Source organism: Haemaphysalis longicornis, unplaced genomic scaffold (assembly GCF_048455015.1).
Source record: "Haemaphysalis longicornis isolate Haplotype H1 unplaced genomic scaffold, Haemaphysalis longicornis Haplotype H1 scaffold_3, whole genome shotgun sequence".
Lineage (NCBI taxonomy): Eukaryota > Metazoa > Arthropoda > Arachnida > Ixodida > Ixodidae > Haemaphysalis > Haemaphysalis longicornis.
This window is the reverse complement of record NW_027526335.1, coordinates 188,169,896-188,187,433: the sequence shown is the minus strand read 5'-3', so window position 1 is coordinate 188,187,433 and position 17,538 is coordinate 188,169,896. Positions and strand designations below refer to the sequence as shown.

Below are 17,538 nucleotides of genomic sequence, written 5' to 3'. Positions count from 1 at the left end.
CATTATTTGCTAGAAGTTTGCGATGAAATTGGTGCCATTGTTATCGGGACAAAGCGGTCTTTTCAACGAGCCAAACTTCCATGTTGTGTTCACGGTCTCCTTAATTAAATGATAGCAATTCACCACAAGCACTGCAGTGGGCAGCGCAAAGGTTCTATTGCCCCAGTCAAAGCCATGCAGGCTAAGTGATGGACACACTCTAGAGAGAGAGAGAGGGAGGGGAGAGCATCAACTCACCGCAAGTGCGTCACTGACCTAAAAATGCAGGAAAACAAAAGCGAAGCATTAGGAAAGAAAAAGCACCCCACCCCCCCACCTCCCCTTGCAGGCATGCAAATCGCAGCAGCGGCGTTACAAATGTGCATTCCTCTAGCAGTGCAGGTGGGAATAAATGCACAAGACAAGCAGAGCAAGCAAGAGAAAAGTAAACACTATTCATCATGCGCTCCTCAAGAAGCAACGGAAAAACAGTACAATGCTTTCTTTTCTTGGGGGGGGTGAGAACAACCACACAAAGTGTCATTGGGTCAGAAACAGTCATGGGCATGTTACCAGTTAGAAGTAACTGTGCTACAGTTAGCTTAGCCAAAAAAGTAACTCTGCTAATGCTACAGTTACCGAGTTTGAAAGAGCAACTTGTTACAGCTACAATTAGAGTGAAAAAGTAATGGTGTTGTTACTTTTTCATTACTGTATAAAACTAAGTGATAGATCACAAATCAACTGACACTTTGTTTGACAGAAACGCACGAAGGCATGCAGGTACAGTGGAACCCTGCTGGTACGTACCCCGAACTTACGACGACCCGCTTCTTACGACTGATCACTGCGGTGCGGACAAATTATTTCCTATAGCAACAATGCATTAAAAACGCTGATGATATGACGCCCGGGTGCATGCAGTCCGCTTCATACGACGGACCCTGGCGCAGACCGGCGTTTTTCCCATTAATTTGCACCACTTCGCCACCTTGTCCCGACCTTCTTCATGATTAACCGCTATTTGACGCTCCTTAAGGAGCCAAGAAGAGAAAATACAACTTCGTTTAATTAACTTTATTTCGTTTAACAACTAGGATTCAGTATCTCACTCAGCTCCATTACAGCCACAAAAGATGTTTTTTTAACGAAAAAAAAAACAACAACCAAGAAGTATTTAAAAACTTTCAAATTTTGCGCCACAGCGACGTGTTATGAGCAAGAATGACGTCATACGGGCCAACAATAAAACATAATTTTCAGTGCGTTAACTGCACGTTAGCATTCAAGTGATGCGGCCAAATGGAACCAGAGGCCCCATTACAGACGTCCAGTCATGTGTCGTTGCGACAGGTGAGTTAGGCGGCCGCCAATCGCACAAACAAGGTTCCGTGACGTCATAGAAAAGTTGCGGGAAATTGGCTAAGGCGTCGCGACTGCTTCACACGTTTTCTTTAATATCTCCGTTATTTGTTCCAAGATTGCGATGATATTGGTATCATTGTTATCGGGACTAAGCAGTCTTTCTAATAAACCCAACTTGTATTTTGTCTTCATGGCTCCTTTAACCAGCGACGGCTCCGCGCAGCAGCAGCATGCCAACGTGCCAACTGCAAGAAGACGAAGTTCAAGTGGCAGGCGGACCGTGAGTTCAAAGCTCCCGTCGAGCCGCCGACGAACGGAAAAACACGTAGGGTGCAACCCCACAGCGATGACTGAACAGCCGCTTCCTCCGCCGGGTCGGTCCAAGTTTCTCCCTTTCACGACGCTGTCCCTATATCTCTGCTTCCTGTCTATCAGTGTCTTTGAAAGCCGCGTTGTCACTCCGCTCCTTTCTTTGGTATGTGGCTCAGTTCGCGCGCGTCCGCCACAAGGGTGGAGACACGCTGGCACCGCCAGTTTGGGTCACTCGCTGGCTGCCGCAGCAAGTCACTGCAGCAAAACCGCGCTGGAATTTTCGCCGCAACACGGTTTACTCACAAAGTTTGAATCATCTTATCTATTTCGTGTTGCTGGGTCTTGCGGGAAACGAAAGCCACTATGCGGTGATCACCTCGACTGGCCGGGACCATTTAAAGGGTGTCTCCACCATGTACAGCAGTGCTGTTTTTGTTCATCTCCACCTTGTACTATCGCTCATTTCGCTTGGCCTTGGCAGTTTCGCTCTTGCCTTTTTCCCTCTCAACTTGATCGACCACGTCAGCCTTATCTTGCATGGGCAAGTCGCGGGGCTGCCGGGCTGCAAATAGCGCCGGACAGCACGGGTGTGGCGTGGCGCGCGGCGCTTAGTTGGTGGGCTAGCTGGAGGCCACGGAAGGACGGGGGGCATAACATAGGCGCTGCCTCTTAAAACTTGAGATTTCAGCTAAAGGTTCGCAAATCACGCGAGAACGCGCTCGATAAACATAGTAGTTTAGTTAAGTTCTTAGCCCACCTGTCGCGTAACATTCACCTGCACCCTGGTCGTACGACACCCCGGTCATACGACATTTTCTCGTGGTCCCTTGAAAGTCGTATCATCGGGGTTCCAGTGTATACTCAAAAGTACACATGGTAAAACCCTGAATGAAGGGAACATAAAACGGATGGCACACTCGAGCCAAACACCCAACAACCGTTACCGAAACAACCGGGTACTGAAACTGCATTTTTTTTTTTTTAACTTCATATCCCATGCTTGACTGCTACCCTGTACACTCTAATTAAAGAGACAGTTGGGGCAGTTGGTACTTCTAGCACAAAAAATTGCCCCCACCTCCCCGAAGGGAATCGTGAGGAAGTGCGAATGCATTTCTTGCGCCGAGAGTACACGGCGTAGTAATTCTGCCATCGCCTTGAGAGGCGCAGTACCGGCGAGGGGGAGCTATCAGGCGAGGGGAGAGGCGCGCGCCGAGGGTGAGTGCAAACCTAACGGGGGGAGAGGCGCGCCAGCTGCAGAGCATGTGACGTCACGGCGCGAGGAGAGGGGGAGCAGACGCAAAGGCGCCAGCGCGCGGTCACGTGGGAGTGTGACGTCACGGCGCGAGGAGCGGTGCGGGAGCCGGCGCGGGCGCGCGCAGCCACGGCGCGGGAGGCGGAGCGCGCGCGGGTCACGTGGGGTGTGACGTCGCTGCGCCGTTGCTACAGACGCTCCTCTCCGCTCCTCGCGCCGTTGCTAGGGGAGAGGAGGAGGAGCGCGGATGACGGCGGATTCAGGGTCGCTTATAAAGTGCATCGCACTTAAAAAAAAAAAAAAAAGATGCAGGAGAGAAATGAAGACAGAACAGACGTTACTCCCGTCCGTAGCCTCCTCCTGCATTCTAGTCTTTTTCTTGCGGGAGAGAATACGCAGAAGTTATTTTTCCACACTGAAGTTTCCGAGCACCTTCAAGGTAGCCCGAGTTTGGGGGAGGCAAGAACAGCACGTGGGACGGGGATCCACTACGCACGCAGCGAAGCACCAAGAGAAGGGCAATCGGGCAGGCACTGCAAAGCACGTAGCAGGGCCACCAGAGCATGCCAAAGCAGCGCGAGCAGGCAGCCAAGGGGCGGAAAGCGGCCTTCAAAGATTTTGCGTTTCATCCACCCAATGGTCTCCCCACGTTTCGAGAAGCCACGTTTTCGCCTCCCGACCAGTGTTCACTGTGACTGAAAAGTTGCCCACCGGCTCTCAGAACTGTTGTCTTCCCGCGTACGTTTCCCGTTCCTTGACAGGCGCTCGAAAAAGATCGTTTTCCAGCCACCCACGCTTCTTTTATAATAATGACACTTTCCTGACCACCAAAGTGGGGAGGGGGGACGCAGTGAAAAAAAAAAAGGAAGGAAAAGGAGAGATAGAGAAGGACAGTGGTGATGATGTTCACGCATTGCTTATGTATCAAAAAGTAGAGCCCGACGCATGTCTCAAGAAACAAAAACAAAAAGGTTTACCAACTTTTCGACTGGAGGACCAATACTCATCGAAGTTGCAAGTAGAGTACACTGCAGCACGCTTTTAAAGGTGCGTGTGGAGAGAGGAAGGTGCACTACAGTGCGCCCCGTTTAAAAGAAATTAAACGTCGTCAATCGCAAAAACAAGAAAAAAATGGAAGATATAAACATGAGCGGGAATGCACTGCCCTCCCTCTTTTCGCGAATTGTACTTCGCATCTAATTTCGGAACTCCGTCCTCTGGGCCAGGAAAGAACACTGGTGTTCACATGTTAACCAGCGAAGACATCTTTCATTTACTTTTTAAACAGTATAACCACTTACGTGCCTAATCGCAAATCGCACTCCTCTGCGCTTCCCTTGTCTGGCTCCCCTTGCGTCTCTCAGGGTTTCGGGGAGTGCGAGACTGGCACTGTCGCCCGCGGGCGCGACGCACGACTAGGTGGCAGCTGGTGAGGCGGCGATCCTTTTTGCCGGCCACAGCGTGGCACATTCCCAAGAGGAAAAGCGTAGGCGTACTGACGTGCATTCCCAAGTTCTTTATTTCCTTCTAGTCTCTTGCTACTCCTCCCCTTCTTTTGTTAATTCTCAAAGAGGGGTGGCAATGTACCTCCTTCCTAGGTGTCCTTTTTCACTTTTTTTTTCCTCTCTCTTTTTGTTGTACCACGTGTCAATAATTACTTCTAAGCAGGGTGGGCGCATTTTAGCGCACCTTTTTTCCCAAAAAAGAAGGAGGGCAGTGCATGCCCTCTCATGTGTATATCGTCCATTTTTTCTTGTTTTTATGATTGATGACGCATAATTTCTTTCAAACAGGGTGCACTGTAGCTCGCCTCCCTCTTTCCACACGCACCTTCAAAAGCGTGCTGCAGTGTACTCTACTTGTCACTCCGATGAAGACTGGTCCTCCAGTCGAAACATTGGCAAACCTTTTTGATTTTGTTTTTTGAGACGTGCGTCGGACTCTACTTTTTGAGATTATATATAAATATATGTATATATATATATGTATATATAAAGTTATATACATATATATATCAATAGGGGCATTCTTTTTACCTGAACTGGCTGCACTGGTGCAAGCAGTGCAGCATATGTTCATTTTTATTACTAATTGATATCCCCAGTAGCATCCTGCACTGGTCTGCACGACACTGTACTAATCTGCACCAGTTCAGGTTAAAAAAAAATGCCCCTAATGTGTACTGGTGACAAAAGTTGGAGAACCAAGTGACTTTTGAAAAAGCACTTCCGGTACCCTGCCCCCGGACAACAAATAAAAAAAAAAATCACGAGCAGGCAAAGTTGTAACTTCCAACACAGAATTACAACTGCAGCAGCCACTCCTCAGTCTGTCAGTGCGCCCGTAGAAGTCCCTGCTTTGAACGGACCTTCTTTTCACTCCACCACCAGGGGGAAAACAGCGACAGAACGTGTTCTTGCAGCTGCGCGCTCCACAAATGGTGCGACTGCGACCGCAAAACTCGCCTCACCCGCACGGCAACCTTTCCCCTCCTTCACTCTGGCAGCCACTCACAACTCGGTTCACTGGCTCTAAGCGGGGAAGACCAACACTGAATTCCGCTCGTCGGCCCAGAAGGGCCAAGGTTCGACTAAATACTACGTGAAGCCAAAATGAATCCAGATCAACCCGCTAACTGGTTTCGGCCACGCCTGACGTTTACCTTACCGGACCAAAACAAGCTCGAATGGGCCGCTACGGATCACGGAAATCCACTCCACATAGACCAGAAAAACTCACTGCAAGTTTCCGACATCCCCGCACAGCTCGGAGAGAGCGAGCGGGACTTAATGCTAGAGCAAAAATGTGCGGTTCAGAACCGTCGTGAACTGGTTCTTCAAACGGAGTGCAGGTTTCGTCGGAGACAGACCACAGCGAGGGCGGCAGAGCAAAAGGTCGTAGTTTCTTTTCACCCTCCCCTCTCTTTCCGAGGGGTAAAAAGGAGAGAGGGAGAGAGAGAGAGAGAAGGAGGGATGCCCCACTCACCGGCCTGTGACTGGGCGGTGGGTGCTGCTGCCGCCCTGTCCGTGGAGGCGGCAGAGGAGGGCACCAGGGGGGCCGGGAACCTGGGTGCGATCCGCAGCAGTGGGATCTGCAGGTGGGCGCAGATCTGGTTGCACACGATCACCGAGTAGTGCAGCAGGTCCGCCACTGAGTACACCTGCGAGGCGCACCCACACACACAGGGAGCGAATGAATCAACCAATGAATGAATGAATCAATGTGTGAAAAAACGACTGACTGGACAAATGAATCAACAAATTAACCAGTCAATCAATTGATGAATGAACCGGTGAATGGACAAAGGAAACAATGAATGAATGTATCAACCAATGAAAGAACAAACACATCAATGAGTCAATTAAACTTTGTTTAACTCTTTCGGGACTGCTCCATAGGCCATCGATCACATATGATCGATGGTTTCGCGAACCTGCAGAATACAAATTTTCGCTCGATGGAACGCCTAGCGACATCTAGGAGATAGTTTGAAAACTCGAGCTTTCTCTTTTTTATCGCCAGGTGGCAACGCATCAGATATTTTATTCTGACGGGCAGTGGTTTCGAATGTAAACAAACATGGCGTCATACTCGCGCGAGCACGATGAGAAATCCGCCTCGTCTCGTCTCGCATATCTTCGCCTTCTACTGTGGATTTTAACGATGAGAGTGGCAGTGAAGAGTCGGAATGCGGCTTTAGAGCTCGGATTTCAGCTCGAGTGAGGATTCGGGTGTCGATCAGCCTGGAACATCACATCGCGCTCAAAGGTGGGTGTTGGTTTCGGTTTTGCTCTGGAGTAGGTATGTGCGCTCGAAATATGTTCTGGCTGGTTTATATTTGTTCGCTAGAGTGTTAACTACCTATGGTGGTGATCTCCTGCCACCAGCGCAGAAACAAATCAAGTTTTCGCCGAGACGAGAGCCCGGCGTGTACCTGGGCGATGACGTAGCCATGGCTCTAGTGCCAAAGAGATCACACACAAAACAAAAAACCAGTTACACCTAGCCGCATCAAACTTTCGCGATGAAGAAACAAAGCATTGTGTGAGATTTTGTATATCCTGAAATAATTTTATTTTTTTTATAGTTTTATGTTTACGCTTTTTTTTCTATCTTTTTCTGTAGTTTTTTTTTACGAAGTTCTTACTTTAAGATTTTTTTCATGGTTCTATTGTCAGTGTTGAAGTAAAACTTGGTATTTTATGTCAAAGAACATATAATTAGCTGTATTTTGGTATATGCAAAGGCAGGATGGTGCCTTTGCTTTATTTAATAAAAAATTTGTACCGAGAACTCCCTTTTTCATCACTTTTTTCCTGCGGTCCCGAAAGAGTTCAAGGAAGAACAGGACGAAGTGCTCACTAACAACCCGCAGTGCTTTGTCCTGCTGTTCTTCCTTGTCCCGTCCTTTGCGCTATTTTGCTGTCTTTGAATGCGTTAGCATTCAAAGACATCAAAGACTACCACGCCTACCTTAGTGTCAGCACTGCTCTGTGCCTCAAAAACTTGTGGCACCCCTTCGAACAACGGTGTTTCGCTTGTTTTCCCAACTGCAAGCAGTACTCGAATAAATCGCAGCGGCCATTTCTAGGACATGCAGACACCTGTGGTGGTTGGCCCAGCAAACGCGCTTTCCTCCAATTGATACCACTTCTGGCAGCGACGGTACACTCAACTAATGGACAGAAAAAAATGAAGGGGAAAAAAAAAGAAAAAAAAAGGAAGGCACCCCAGCTTTCCTTTCGTAAGTTAGTTTGCTCATCTGTACACTTTTGTTTCACTACTGTTTGCACTGTCGAGCTTTTTCACACAGTTTGTCATCAGGAGAATATTGTGATGCCCACACAAAACAGATCCTTAAAGGAGCACTGACACCAATTTTCGGCGTTAATATTATTGCACAGTTCGCTTCCTTTACTCAACAGAATACCCTGGCTGAAATATGAGCGGCCTGCGACGCAAAGAGCGTACTTCAATTGGATCTCATTTATCGCGCCGACGGAGCAGCGTGCGGAGCGGCACTCACCAAATGGACGTCAGCGTGACATCATCCCGTGATAACCAAAAGAAGTGATGCGGCACCGCTCGTCAAAAACTCGTGACGTCACTTCACGGCCGCAACCCCGCAAGCGGCGAGCAGGCGCCGGCGTATTCACAAACGGGTGCACATAGCCAGATCTACAGGCATAACCGCTGCCCAGAAAGGCACTGTTGGCAAAAATAAAGTTCCACACACGGGAAAACAAGCGATAATACAGCCCGAAATTGCAATAGAAGTCGCCATTGGGACTTTTATTGAAAGCAGTCATCGAATTTCCGCCGCAATGGTAGGCCTAGCACCTTCAGGCAGCTCAGCCGTTCAGCTCCGGCGGCGGCGCAGTCGAAACAACGTCCCCACTGGCCTCCGCAGTGTTTTGACATCCACACAAAGCGGTGAGGTCACGCCGGGATTCTGCCATATGCGCCTTTCGGGATGAAAGCGCGGGAATTGGAAACGAACGGCTTTCAGGCCGTTCAATGTAATTAATTATCGCGCGCTGAAGTATTTAAAGCGGTGTTTCGGGTTTGCCAGACCATTAAGCATCGATAAAAGCAATAAAAGGGGAACATAAAATTTTCGTGTCAGTGCTCCTTTAAAACAAGTCCCTTTGAGATTTTAAAATTCGCACACATGCGGACGATATCCGATCCAGGCAGCCAGGATTTGTAATTTTCCCTGGTCATGTGAAGGACCAGAAATTGCAAAAATTGCAAAAATTGCAACAGCAGCCGAGGCTAACCCATGTGCCAAACTAAAAAGCCAAGTTACCTGTGCATTAATATTACCGCATGCATTCAAAACCTGAAGAAAACATTCTTTCGTTTAGGTTGAGAAGCACGACACAGTTTCCCTGCATTAATTAAGCCTGCCTCGCGCAAAGCTTTTCCAAACAACCTACACTTTCAAAGCTCAGTGGGTGGTTACCTAACATTTATGAATACGGGTGCCCAAAAATCAAAAAAACACACGGAGATTTCCCAAAGTTCATTTCCCACGGTTCACAGTTGAAGAACGAAAATCTTCAACGCGATTAAACATTGCTCTTATACTTAAAAGCGCAATCAGTTTTCTTATCCTTTCAGCACTTACCTTTGAACATAAGGACTTTTCAAACTGGTTGAAATATAGAAGCACAAGACAACCCTTGCTGCCTTGCTCAGTTCTAGGTTACAACTCAAAAGCAGCCTCTTGTCATGAAAACTTAACTAAAGTTTCTGAACTAAAAGTTGCGTTTTAGTTGCGAAAAAAAGCAGTTTTTTTTCTCAGCCCTTCCCATGTAATCAATGTATAAATGGGCAAATAAACTTTATCTTTAAAAACACAATCAATCTGCACAAGAGGCAGGCCAAACATCCAACATCAGCGCGATAAAATATGTAGAAACGTCAACTAATTTTTTCAATAGCAGCTCAAAAGATAAAGCCACTGAGGAGCGTGGATTGACAACAAGCCCAATTGCGTCCCCCTTTTTCCAAGCCGACAGAAGCCGACAGGAGCCAGAAGAAGTCATTATTCTCACCAGGCAAACGAGCAGGATGGCGTACTCGTTGATGAAGGTGTTGAAGTACTGGTTCAGGAAGAGCATGCCGGGACCCAGCAGCGCAGAGTCCATGTAGTCCATCTCACTCCGGCACATGTGCGCAACCTGCAAGTTCATTATTTTTTTTAACCATTTAGGGCGGGAAGAGGGCACATTCGCCGGACACTCAAACACCATCCTCAAGTACAGAGAGAAAAGAATATAAAAACACCAAACTGGTTCTTCTAAAGCAGCATCCCAAACACTCGACATGACCATAAAAAAAAAAGGAAGGAAACAACCCACAACTGCTGACTCTACATCGAGGAATCAATTAAAATCTGTGTGCGAGATTGGGTCGTTCAGACAGGGCTAAATTTGCCATTTAAAACAGGCAGATTTCAAATTAACCCGCTCACCCACATGTTACTCACTAACCCGTAATTTGTACCGAATTTCCGTTACGTGGTCCCATGGGGAGCAGTTGATTACTTGTGAAGGGGTGGAGCCAGTCAGCTGAGAACAGAATGTAGAAAAACCCTGTGAAGTCTATGACAGTGTGGCAGTGTGTACCGTGCTTGTTGGAGGCAATAAACCGTTTACATTGGACTATAATCAGGCAATGTAGCGCCCAACTGCACCCTGACGATAAAACAGGCAACGCTAGTTGCTCATATTTTTCCTATTCTTAGTGATCACACCGACATAAGGATGGTGCATGCCTTTGCCAACCTTGCAACTGTTTTTATCAGCACCAGCCAATTCTTGCAGGCCGGTGGGTCGACATCATTCAGTGACCGTGCGAAATGCCGCCAAGCATTGCTTTCCAATCTCTGTATTTCCTGATTGATTGATTATGGGGTTTAAGGCGCCAAAACTACATGGGTTATGAGGTGTGCCACAGTGAGAGCTCCAGATTGATTTTGACAACCTGAGGATCTTTAACAGATCACCGTATTTCCTACTTATCTAATCTAATTAAGAAAAGTTCATGCAGTTCGCGCTGAACTCGGCTTACTTGTTGTTCTCATTCAGTCAATCTTTCAACTGCACCAAATTTCAGCTGCTTGAGCTTCTATACCTTATCACCATGAGCAGCGAACTTGTGTAAACCACTTCCCAAAATATAAGCGAGCCAGAGTCAACTGTCTTCAATTTCCAACAGAGAAAAAAAAAAAAAAAAAACGAATACAGACACATGCCACCATGTTTTAGCAAACAAATCACAAAACAATGAAGGCGCGCCACACACGGTGACTTTTTTTTTTCTTGCAGTAGGACTTGAAGCTGCTCCCTCTTGAAGTTATTGTGCTGTCGATTTTGCATTTCCGACTTTCCCCTTTTTGCATGTTCACTGTGGCCTAAGAAAGAAAGAAAGAAAGAAAAGAGAAGAGAACAGAAAGGAAAAAGAAGGAAGAGAGAAAGGAGAAAGAAGGAAGGAAACGAAGAAAGAAGAAGAAGGAGAGAGAGAGAGAGAGAGAGAGAGAGAGAGGAGAGAGAGAGAGAGAGAGAGAGAGAGAGAGAGAGAGAGAGAGAGAGAGAGAGAGAGAGAGAGAGAGAGAGAGAGAGAGAGCCACCCACCACAAGCCTGTTGGTGACCTTGGCCGCGACCATGCCAAAGGCGATGATGTAGAGGCACGGGTGGTGCTCGTAGATGCCCCCCGTGGACTTCTGGTAGATGATGAACGCCGGCACCACCACCAGCGCTATGGGGATGCTGGGTGACAGCACACTCGTGCCCTGCACCCAATCGGAGGGGGGGGGGGAGAGATCAGGTAAGGGGGGGGCGGGGGGGCCTCCTCCTTCCATTGACACCTCTACAACCAAACAGCAAAAAGCTGATGTTCACTCGGTAGGCTGCACTGCCCCCTCTGCACTGCCCTCAATGTGCCCCGCACTAATGACAACATTAGCTACAGCAGCGTACAAGTCCTCAGTGACACTCAAGGGCGTCAAAGATCTTTAAACTTGGCCTTCGCAATGTGGCGGCAGCCCTTTCAGTAAAATGATTAAAGACACCTCTCAAACGAAGCAGCACATTGCATTAAATGAGCACCAGGCCCGGAGGAGTCATTGTAATTTAGGGATTACATTGAAGTGGTAAACCAGAAACTAAAAACAAAACAAAAACCATAAAAAAAGCAATCCAAAGAAATTAACCAACACGCTTTACCAGCCCCTTGGCATTGCATGCGGTGAACTTGTGCTCCGTTAGCAAAAAGCAAGGCACGGCCAATACATGCCTAGCGCAAACGTGGCAAGCTGACCAAGTAGCTCTAACTAGTTGACCGAGCTTTTAAGTAGCTGGCCAGGCAACATGCCCCGAAAGGCTTTTATCCCACTCAAAAACATGTGGCTCCTACAGGTGTCGACAGCCCCTATGGGACAACAGTTTAGGTCACCAGCCCAGAATGGAAACACTTAATGCACAGCCTCCTTTGCCTATCCTTATCGTGTCCTTTAGAACGTGCTGAAACACACAGCTCGAAGCTGGTGACATTAGGCAGGGAGCCAATCAAACCTTACAAGGGCGCAGAAATAAACCAGTAAAACTAATAGTACACACGGTGCTATGATGCAGGTGGTTGATTTAGAAAAGCAAAAACTAAATGGGAGTTAAGCTAACATGACCCTGAAGCCAGCAAGCACACAACATAAACTGAGAAAACCAATAACCAGAAAAATAAACCCTCACATATTTCCTGGCACACTGGTCTGAAACCAAAAAACTATTGTTATAGTTATGATTATCAAAATAACAGGCATATGTAGTTTTTCATTCTTATTGTAGATATGAAATTTGTTTTTCGGTAAAACGACTATATTCAATTTTATTTGTATTTTTATATTTCATTTTTTTGGCAGCCTTCGTAAAAAAAAAACTGCTGGAGGGATGCAGCTCAACAAGGTACCAGTGAACTGTGCACAAATCAGCGAGTACAATAAGACTATCACCACACTTCTATCTGGTCTGTAGCAGAAGTTATGACCATTTGAAGTTTGTGCTTGAAAAGTGGCAACCAGAAAAACTGGTTTTGCCTTCCAGGCCCAAACTTGAAATGGTCGCAACTCCTGCTACAGCCCAGATACAATAATAACGTTAGTCGTATTGCACTCCTTGATTTGTGCACAGTTCCCTGGTACCCTGTTCAGCTGCATCCCTCCAGCAGTTTTTTTTACAAAGGCTGTCAAAAAATCAAATATAAAAATACAAATAAAATTGAATATAGTCGCTTTACCGAAAAACACATTTTCTATCTACAATCAGAATGAAAAACTAGGTACATATGCCCCCCCCCCCCCCCCATTTATATCATCATAACTGCAAAAATAAAGTTTCTGATCAAAGACCCATGTGCCCCTTTAAAGGAGCCATGAAGACAAAATACAAATTTGTTTTCACCAATAGATTTGGTGTTTTATTCGCCGCGAGCTCGACATGTAGGTGGCGACAGCGTCGCGCTGCTAGTGTGGATGCTCCGCTGAGCGGCCCGTAAGAATGCACACTGTGGGCGCGCTTCGTGCCTTTTTTCCGCCGTATGTGCGCACGAAAGGTGCAAACAAGAGTGGTATGCTGTAGTTCGGTTCCTCAACGTTCAATGTATAGCATGGAAGCGGCAGTCAGTTTTCATTACTACGCCAAAAAAAGCGACGACTCATCGGGAATCTCAGAATGGCCGTAATTGTGACAATGAACTTGTACGCTGTAGCTCGTAGCAAGCTCGATCTTTCCAGACTATGGCTTTGAGCCTTCAATAAAAGCATAAATAGAAACAAATCAGGAAGCCTCGATCTCTGAAATTTAGTTTACAACGGCAATCTCAATCACTTTCACTGGTAGCATGACGCATTCTTGCATTTGTGGGATGCCCTGAAATGGTAACACTGCTTAATTGCCCCGAAATTCTTTCAAGAGCTTACGATATTTTTTGTGTGTTCAAAAGACAACATAAAATTACTGAATTTTGATCAGCGGAGAGATATAAATGTAACTGCTCTAACGGGTCTTTTAAATGAAATTTTAGCGACTCTGAAGGAAAGTTTGATGAATAACGGTTTCGGATCACTTATTTACGGCTTTCGTCGCAAGGGAACTTGCGAATTGAATTGCCAATGCACGCAGTACAATCAACATCTCATGTTTAGCTAGGTTTCCGCAAAGTGCCAAGCAGGTGTACAGTGTGCAAACGAAACTTCTGGGACCTCACAGTGAGCAGAATTTTTCTGTTACGGCTGCTCTGTTGACCATTTGCGTTCCTTTTAAAATCTAACAGGTGCCTGCAACAGCGAGATGTGTTTGCATTCTTGCGTATAAGGTCGCTTACGAACCCTAAAGATGGCAATAAATGAAGTTGCGCTGTTGCAGATGTATTAAAACATTTCCTTTTTATTTCTCGTTGCGAATCAGTGCAACGGGTTCCCGGTAACTACTTTTTTTTGTAAACTGAATATCGCATTTGTATTGGCATTTAATTCTTGAGGAAACAATGAAATTCTGTGCATTTAGTTCTTTTTTTTTTAAGGAAGGGGAGGGGGGGGGGGGGGGGGTCCTTTCAACGTTGCAAGAGCAGCGAGAAGAGAACGCATGTAACGTGAAAAGCCAAACTATAGTTATCAGTATTACTTCCAATCGAAACTACACTAGGCGTCGTGTTCTGTAACGGGGAAAAAGCAGTATGGACACGTATTTTCAAAACTGATTAACCCCCCTTTGGTCCGAGATTGTCCAGGAATTGTGAACGCCTTTTTCAAAATTTATTGAAAGCAAGCATTGTGGGAAAAAATTTAAAAAAAAAACAGCGAGTCATGGCACACACCCCTCACACATGTGGGCAACAACGCGCATTATATTACGCGTTTTCTCCTCTTTCTTTAAACTTAGGTCCACCTTAAGAGGTTAAGACGTGACCATATTAGGCATTTGGTTATGCTGAGTGAGACACGTTTCTGGACAAGGTGATTCATGTCGGATTTGAAAATGATATATATGAAAATGACACACGAAATGCCACTTGACTGACGCAAACTCACAACTGCTTAATTTTACCGAAAAATCCCCCCCTAAATACTCTTGCGCATCCATAGAAACGTATTTTAAATAATACGTAAAATTAGCAACTTGATACAGTTGAAAAATGTTTATTCTTCCTCCTCAGTATAAACAACGACTGTCCAAAAATGGTATTTATTTTAGAAAAGGTACAGGAAGAACACGATCATTACAGGCGCTTGCGGGTGTAAAATACGTCCCCGGTAATGTATGGGCGATAGCGCACGGGTCGTGTGCAGCGTAAATGTTTTTGTTTGTTTCTTCTTTCTATAAGGACACAGCGCAATTTCACAAGGGTGTGGAATTTGCACGCGTATGCACAGTTCTTGTCGCTTCTTACCCGTTTCGCGTACTAAACTTTTATCCTTTAAATAATCACCACGCCGCCTTCAAAAAGCACCCTTCGACGTTCCCGAAACGGCAGACGACTGCACTCAACAATAAGAAAAGTGCAATGTATGGAAACAATGTTTATAACACGGTGCACACTCAAGCGGTGACCAGGGCGAAGATGTTTCGTGGAATTAAACCAGCGCATTAATCCGCAACGGCCGCTGATTATTGCGTTTCTAGAGGAAATGCGCAAGCAGAGGTAACTATGTCATTGCTTACTGCCAAACGAGCCCACATATTGGTTGTTTCGTCGTGTGCAGCACGCGTCTTGCGCCGCACGCAACGTGAAAAAGCAGACGACGCGAGAGCGCCATCCACACTAGGAGCGGTTCGTCCCGCCGCCGCCAGGGGCCGACTCTGTTCGCGCTCGGGGCGAATAGTACCCGCTTTATTCACTGAGAAACTAAACAATGTCAGTCAAAATTTCAACTGTCCCGCAGCACTGTATATTCCGAGACGTCATACGGGCAGGCACCTAAAACGAAAGTTAGTATGTTGACTGAGGCTGCCGCTGTTGGCAAACCGCACCTTTGGTTACCATCAGCCTGCCTAGATGGCGCTGCGATACCGCTCAAGGACCGCTATTCGCACTCTGCTTCTGACCGGGACTTGTATAGCTGCTGTATTTATATTACAGTTGACAATATATCATATTTTCACGATTCTAACAAGTGCCCTATTTTGCTAAAAGATAGCCTTAATATTCATGCGCGTGTTACAATGGAGCTCAAAACTGAACTAGGCTTTAAAACGGCCAGCAGCATTGCCCTATGATGGTCCGTCAGCACCACGCGAGTGAATTTCGGTGCTCTAATTCCTCAATGGCACGCCACATACCTTGGTCAGCAGTCGCACATTTTTTCTTGTGCTGCTGCAATTAGCCCGCAACGCCTAGAATTCTGAAGATCAAGGCGCTTGAAATCGCATACAGCTTCAATGTTCCCCGCTTTAACTTTACTTGCAGCAGCAGCCGGATAAGCAATCTTATGAAGCAAAATAATTTCTGGCTTCCACTGATGCATACGGCAAATTAAATCTCCTTCTTCCAGGTACGTGGTGTCCTGTCTTTTTCATCTGCGCGGTACAGTAAGTGTCAATTTTTTTTTTTTTTCCCCGAATTTTCCCGTGCAAACTTACCTGCAGTTTACAATTGGGGCGCGTTAAAACCGCGCAAATGCAGCAATAGTTTCGTAAAACATCAGGGTATGACATGACAAACAGGGTCACGTTAGTGGCCGTGCCGCTTACGCCAGTTGGCCAGGGTCGTGCCAGACAAGCCGAACGTGTTAGGCAGTGTTAGCCAGCAAAGTGCCACACTAACTGCTTCGACGTTTACGCGTTTATTCGGAATTTTTATTGTTTACCCCAGCATTCTAACTGCTGTAAATAGAATACACACCAAATTTAGGCGCAAATAGCTCGTTCCACAAGCTTATAATTATGGTTTAATTTGCGTTGGATGTTGTCGACCTCAGTCAATCACAACTAGGGGCCTATAATAGGTTCAGTGCAGAAAAGTACCTGACGAATCGCACAACCGCTCTCTCTTTTCCTCATTGTATCGCTTATTTGAGTGAAGTTTTCATTAAAGTGCTGTCAGAGTTATTCTAATGGAGCAATCTTTCGAATGAACCAAACTTGCATTTTGCTCCATGGCCCCTTTAAGAAGAAAGAAAGAAGGCAACATTAAAGAGTGCAGACAGGATCACAGAACACCTACTCTAGCCTGCTTTACGCCCCCCTCTTGCATCTGCATCTTTTCCTCACATTATTATTCTGCCCTCTCATATTCTTTTTGTCATCCCAAAATTAAGAATAGGAAAGCAATGACAGAAAGATTCCCTTCAATTTGTCTCTTGCTGCAAATGTATTCTTCAATGACGGCTGATGAACACGGTAGCGTTCCCCAACGTTGCATAAAGTTTGTGAAATGACCTACAAAAAATAAAAATGTCTCAAACACAACATTTGAGAGACATTCCACCTCGCAAATCTTTCATCCTTGTGATTAAGGGGGGACACTGGTCTTGAAGACCGAAAATTTGCCAAAAAACGAATTTTCTGTATTGATTTTATTTGCAGTCTACAGGTCCCAGAGAAAGTACCGGCAAATTATTATAGCTGCACCACAAGTATTTACAAAGCTGCTGCCCTTTGAAGTCAGCTAAATGACCATTTTCACCAGTTGCCAAACTTTGTGGCTTGTTTTCTCAGGACCAACTTTTTCCCCGCGAGGTCAACTGTTGGGTACAATATCTTCGGATGTACTGGTCAGATTTGTATCATTTTTGTTGCATTCGAAAGCTTATGACCTCAACAGTGCAATGAAACCACAGAGTATCCTTTCGCTAGCACAATTTTTTATACAGTTCGTTTTACAAAAACTTTGGTAATTGATGACCTGGCATTTGACAAGTTTACAGCAATTGCAGAAACAATGCTAAAATTACTGCAGTTGTATAGTTGCACTCCCTGCTCTTTCTAGAGCACAAAGGGATAAAAAGTATTTGAGAATTTCATAGGTAGATAATAAAAAAACTGTCGTCGACTCCCGTCACAGGAATCAGTAAAACACGAAAGTGAAATGTGCTGCGAAATCTGCAGCTGATCATGATTTGTGGGTC

The 17,538-nt window shown here is 46.0% G+C and overlaps 1 protein-coding gene across 6 annotated transcripts in view; it reads right to left on the bottom strand.

The window, feature by feature from the left end:
* LOC144175890 (cholinephosphotransferase 1-like) overlaps positions 1-17,538 on the bottom strand; it is a 56,753-nt gene that overhangs the window by 15,040 nt on the left and 24,175 nt on the right. For 4 of the 6 annotated variants that reach the window (XM_077704947.1, XM_077704953.1, XM_077704951.1 and 1 more), the window contains 3 exons: positions 11,053-11,211; positions 9,472-9,597; positions 5,897-6,071 (listed from right to left, as the gene is read on the bottom strand). In XM_077704947.1, the coding sequence (XP_077561073.1) occupies positions 5,897-6,071; positions 9,472-9,597; positions 11,053-11,211 (460 nt within the window). Of the gene's footprint in view, positions 1-237; positions 256-5,896; positions 6,072-9,471; positions 9,598-11,052; positions 11,212-17,538 lie in introns of all 6 variants that reach the window. The other 2 variants (XM_077704950.1, XM_077704949.1) reach the window with 1 other exon arrangement.